Below are 5,758 nucleotides of genomic sequence, written 5' to 3'. Positions count from 1 at the left end.
TTGTGTGGGTGCCAGCTCACTTGTAGGTGCGCTAAATGGGCCCATGGACAGAGATCTTACTCTGGAAGAGATCTCTGCTCACCGCTTAAGCTGGAGGTGTGGAGTAGGGGCTTACAGTCAGGGCTGGGCTGGGGCAGGTGGGTCTTTCTCTTGGATGCGCTGGCTGGCCACGTCTCCCCCCACTGCCCACCCTACCCTATCCCTCTAGTCCTGGACACAGGCTCTTAGGGAGGGTGCTGCTGTAGGGTGGGGCTCTATTATGGTATCTTTTCCGGAGCTGTCTTCTGGGGTAGGCCGGTGATGTTGACCTGCTTCCAGGCCTGGCCCCCGGAAGAACTTTCGAAGCAGAGTCCCCACCTGGGGCTGCTCTGAGACTTGAAATTCATGTGTGTGCTTCTGTCTCCCATACCTATCCAATGCCTGTTCAGGCAGAGGGTAGGGCTCCCTCTTAGTCTGTCCTTTGGTGACAGCAGTCCATCTGAGCTGGTACCTTGGAGGGGAGGCTGAAGTGCAGTGAGTGGGCCCCTGACCCTCCAGAGACCACCTTCCAGGCCACAGCACCGGGCTATGCTCCAATCACGTCACCCGTGGAACCCGTAGCCCGAGCCAGGGAAAGATGGGGGAAAGAAGCCACACCCTGGACAAGGAAGTGACCCCTTCTTGTGTGAAGAGATGGGGGGCTCGAGGAGGAAAGCGGTGAGTCTCAGTAGGAAGGGGCATGGGGGGAGCGAATCCTCTTCCTTCTTAGGGGCAGGACAGCTGCTTCCTTGGATCCCTTTGGAAGTTCTCCTGGGAAGAGGCCCCTCCTACCTGCCCTCTCCTCCTCCCCAGGCTGGTCAGGAAGTCCTCCTCGATGCCTCACTCGTTGGATTTGGAAACTTCACAGTACAGATCGAGGGTGAGGGTGACATTGCAGACCAGGGTATCTACAGTTAGTGTGGCCTGGCCCTTCGGCCCAGGGAGGGGAAATCCGGAAATGAAGCCTCAGGAGCCAAGACCACAGGCACTTGCTTTATTGTTCCAGGTCAGGGGTCTATGGCAGGCCGTCTAACCAAGCCCAGGCTAACCTCTGGGGGTTCTTGTCACCCCCAGGTGCAGGGTAGGATGAAGCTCCCACTTGATGGGGGCTGGGCTCTCCCATAAGGCATGGCAGGCAACCAGCCCACACCCCTGGCTCCGGGGACATCATGGGTCTGCCAAGCAGTCAAAGAGAGGGGGAGGTCTGCCACCACCCCTCGGCCCCGCCAGCCTGTATCACGCTCCCCTTCCCTGAATGCCCAGACCGCCTGGGACCGTTGGAAGTCATTAGTAAGTTGGAACCTAAGCTACATGAAGTTTTTATAGAGAAGGAGTAAGATCGTAGTGCCCTGGAGGGCCCCTTCCTGCGCCCAGGGCTGGGAGAAGAGGACACTTTTAAGTTTCTGAGGGCAAGGGCTTTTCCAAACACTTTGTGTCAGAATTGGGCTCAGTTTGGTCCTGGGGTGGCCGTTACCTCTCTTGTGTGTCATTCTGGGGGAGGTCAGACAGCATGTACTGAAGATGGGCAGAGCCTGGCAGAGTGGGTGCTGCTAATAGCAGCCCCCTGGGGGACCCCCAGACAACTTGGGGAGAGGCTCCACACCTACTCCTCCTTGACTGGCTGCTGGGATGAAGATGGGAGAATAAATACAGGGGGCTTCCGGGAGAGAACATGCTAGAAGGGGCCAGGCCTGCAGAAAATGTGGACATCAGAATAGGGTTTCAGGGTGGTCTTGGACCTCAGGGTGAGGACCTGAGCCCTCAGCTCTCAGTAATGTAGTTCTGATTCCTCTGGATAGAAGTTATGTGGGTGGGTGTAGGTCTGGTTGACTCTGTGTGTGTGTGTGTGTGTGTGCACACACGTGCATATGCACACACATATTATGCAGGAGGGCGTAAGTGTGGATGAGTGTGAGCTAGGGAAGGTGTGTTTTTTCCTTGCCTGGACACTTGGTCTTCAGCGACCCTGAGTGAGGAGCTGGCTCACCAGGCGGCAGAAATGTGTGAGGGGTGGCATCGTGGGTGGTGTCTTCTTCACCCCCAAGCTGCCAGCCAACAAACAGTTGGCTTAGTGGCATAGGGGACAGGGATGGTTTTCCTTCCTTGACCTTCAAGGTGGGCCCGATGTGGGCGGCCAGCTGGGACTTCCAGGCCAGACGAAGGCTGGAGCTGTTGCTGGGCATGGCTCACGCTAGGGCCATGGGCTTGGAGCTGGGGCTGAGGTACACAGAGGGTCCCGCAGGGGCCGTGGGGGGTGTGGGCTCCAGCTCCATGAAGGCCGAGTAGAGGGTGGTGAGGTGCAGGTCGCCCAATGCCCCAGAGCCCCCACTGCCTGGCGGTGCCAAGTCGCCGGCCCCACTGCTTGTCTCTGCCAGACAGGGCCCCGGCGGGAAGCCATGGGGTGGTGGCGGAGGTGGTGGCATTGAAGATGATGTCGGGGACGAGGTCACCAGTACCAAGGGGTCAAGGGCCAAGCTGTCATCCTTCAGCTGTTCCCACAGGTTTCCTAGTTGGGGGAGAGAACAGGAGTCACTGGGAGGTACCAAGGAGCCCTGTGCATCCCTATCCTGTGGCTCTCACATGCTAAAGAGAGCGGGATTGGGGTAACCTTGACTGGGGAACAGACTGTGGGCACCAGGGAGTTGCTGGAACTCTCCGATTTCTCTAGAGATCTCTGGGGCTCTTCTTTTGGTGGGAGGTGGGGTAGGCAGTCAAGGGCCTGAGAGCCGGCTTATTGGAAGGTTTGATGCCTGTGCTGTGCGCTCTGGAGTTAGCCTGCAGAGGGAGCCCCTGGAACTCCCCCCCCCCCTCGGCTCCCCCTGGCCCAGGCTCCCAAGAAAGGTGGATCTGCAGCTGAGACCCAGGGGCTTCTAACACTGTGCTGCCGGACCCCAAGAGGCGGTTGTGCTTGGCGCCCTGGGCCGCCTCCAGGGCGGGCCGGAGGGAGAGGAGCAGAGCCTGGAGCACTGACTCTAGGGAGGATTCAGTGCTGCCACCCCGTCCTCCTCTTCGTGCTGTGGGACCTGCATCATGGCAGGCCAGGGCCTGGCGCTCCTGCCTGGGGTTTCAGGGCTGCAGGGATGGAGGGAGGAGGCCGGACTAAGCCCTGGACTGAACTCCGCCACTTGGGTTCCAATCCTAACTCTCCTTCTTTCCAGCTAAGTAACCTTGAATAAGTTACTTAACCTCCACGTGCTTTTGTGAGAGGAGTTTAACAATCCCTCCGGTCCTAGGGGCCCCGAGGAGAGAGCACACGTGAAGTTGATGGTTAGTGGTGAGCGTCGTGCCCCCTTCTGGCTGCGGCTGGGGATCTGGCTGCACATTTCTAACAAGCTTACCAGGACCTGGGCTGTGGCCCCACAGCACGGGGAGCTCTGTGAGGGTCAGCTGTCCCTACCTGCTTGTGGATACCCCCACCCCCCACCCCCCGTGCACCCAGAGGGTCTGCGGCCTGGGTCAGCACCCTCCTCCAAGCCTCCTGTGGCCAGGACCAGGGTCTGGGCATGCACCGGAGTTTAGATCTGAGTGGGTGGGCTTGGCCGCATGCAGAGATGGGGCAGGCAAGGTGGAATGGGATAGATAGAACGTCTCCCCAGACTCCTAGCCCCAAATCTCGGCAGGACCTGCCTAGTTCTGAGGTCTTCCATTCTTCCCCAGGGGGAAGGCCTCTCTCCTTCTGCCTTAGAGGGAATGAGAAAACGCAACCACCGCTGGGAGTGTTCAGACTGGCAGTCGCTCACAGCCACTGTGGAATGGCACATTGGGCTTTCTCCCAGCTTCCCGGAGCTGGGAGTGCTTTGATGATGGGGTCCGTTGGAACATGTTCAGGGGCAGCAGGAGGAGGGAGATGGGGGCAAGGACATTCCTCTTTGCCCCTTGGCACCCCTGGCCAGTTTGGGACTTCTCTGCTTCAACTGACCAGAAATCTGGCAGCTAGCAGGCCACAGCCTGGAGACTTGAAGGGGATGGGCCACCTTCCCTTTCCCACCCCCGGCTCACCCTGGAAGTCAAAGTCGGTGAGAGAGGGGTTGATGGCATCCAGGTCAGTGCCGAGGTCTCCGTCCGGCAGCAGGGTGTCATGCATGGTCCTGGCCGGGGAAGGCTCAGCCAATAGCTTGGCGCTGTGGCTGGGTGGGGTGTTGGCGGGCAGAGGCGAGTCCTGGGGGGTGCCTGGCTGGGCCCGCAGCTCAAGGTGCCCATCCGGCTGTGGGAACAATGGCTGTGGAGGTCCGGGAGGGGCCAGGCCCGGTGAGAGGTGCGAATATGTCTGCCCATAGCAGGAGGGCACGTGCCCCCCAAGTAGGTCCTGCAGGGGGTTCTTGCCGGGAATGGGGCCCGGAGCTGGGTGGATTGAATGCAGCGGCTGGGAGAGCCCAACTGGAGGGGCCAGGGGCCGGATGGGGCCTGAGCTGGCCAGCCCAGGGGCTGGGCAGCCCAGCAGTGGGGAGCCCAGCTTCTCCCTCTTCTCTCCAATGAGGCTGTCCAGCTCTTCTGCAAAGGCCCAAGAGAGAAGAGAGAGGGACAGCATTAAATCGCCCTTTCCCCCCAAGCTCTCCCCAGCCCTGGAACCACTCAGGCCTTGGCTCACTAGTAGGTTCTCTTTGCTCAGCTTCTCTCCCTCTGCCCTTCTCCCCCTCCTCCCTCCCTCCCTCCCCTCCCCCCTCCCCACCACCTCCCTCCTCCGGCTCCTAGGCACACTGACCCTCCCTGGCCTTGCCCGCAGCCCCCACCTGGCTTGGCCATGCTCTTGCGCACAGCCATAGGGTCTTTCCGCTTCCACTTCTGCAGCTCCTCCTGCATCTTGTCGATTTTGGCCGGATTGAGGGCCCACAGGCAGCCCTTGCGAGAGGAGCTTCCTGATTTGTTCTCTACCTTCTCAAAGCATTTGTTGAGAGAGAGGTTGTGGCGAACAGAATTCTTCCAGCCGTCAGGTGCCGTCTGCCAGAGCAGAGCGGGACAAGAATTCAGGCCAGGGTCAGTAGCCAGAGCCAGGTCTGGGCTCCAGAAAACTCTTTTGCCCTCTGGGCGCCGAACTGCCACCCCTTCCGGGGCTTGTCGTCCTCCTCAGCACCCAGCCTGCGCTGGGTACCCTTCAGTGGCGGGGGAAGGGTGGGTAGGAATCTTGGCCCCGAATTATTTTCACCTAACATCTGCCTTTATGCCAGCGCCACCTCCAGCCGACCCTTCCCCTTCCGAGGATTGTCGGGGTGATTCATACAGGGAGGGCCCATTCCCCATCTGGAGCTGGCCCACTCCCCCTGGGTCTTTGGGCCTGTGCTCGGACCCCTCTGCGGAAAGGGAACTCACTACTCCCAGGTCTCCCCAATGCCAGCTTTGGAATCAGGAGGAAGCCATGGGATGCTCCTTTCCTGGGGCTGCCTCATCCCTGCCTGGACAAACTCCGGAGAAAAGAAAGATGGGTGAGGTTGTATTTGGGTGTGTGCCCGTGTTGCACATATGTTGTGTGTATGGCTGGGTTTTGGTGAGAGAGCGAGGTGTGGGGGGGAGACTGGCTATGCGTACGTGTGTGCCTGTGTCCCTAAGTACGTCTCCCTGATGGGAGCCTGTGTCCGGGGTGTGGGTCTGTGAATTCCTTTGAGTGTGAGGATGTGTGTGTGAGAAAGTCTCTCTGGGTGTGTGGGGGTATCCATGATTGTATGTGTGTGTGGGTGTGAGTGTTCACAGGAGTGGGGGGGGCGTGTCCCGGTAGGGGGGCCAGCCCTCAGGTGGGGGGGGGGGG

The 5,758-nt window shown here is 59.9% G+C and overlaps 1 protein-coding gene across 1 annotated transcript in view; it reads right to left on the bottom strand.

The window, feature by feature from the left end:
* Positions 1-977: 977 nt before the first annotated feature.
* The window catches only part of FOXN1 (forkhead box N1), a 15,194-nt gene continuing 10,413 nt past the window's right edge, over positions 978-5,758 (bottom strand). The window contains exons 7-8 of the mRNA XM_040639907.1: positions 4,018-4,509; positions 978-2,524 (exon numbers count right to left, since the gene is read on the bottom strand). Of these exons, the coding sequence (XP_040495841.1) occupies positions 2,205-2,524; positions 4,018-4,509 (812 nt within the window). The 3' untranslated portion in view covers positions 978-2,204. The remainder of the gene's footprint in view (positions 2,525-4,017; positions 4,510-5,758) is intronic.

Source organism: Ursus maritimus, unplaced genomic scaffold, assembly GCF_017311325.1.
Source record: "Ursus maritimus isolate PB19 unplaced genomic scaffold, ASM1731132v1 scaffold_24, whole genome shotgun sequence".
Lineage (NCBI taxonomy): Eukaryota > Metazoa > Chordata > Mammalia > Carnivora > Ursidae > Ursus > Ursus maritimus.
This window is presented reverse-complemented; position numbering and strand designations above follow the sequence as displayed.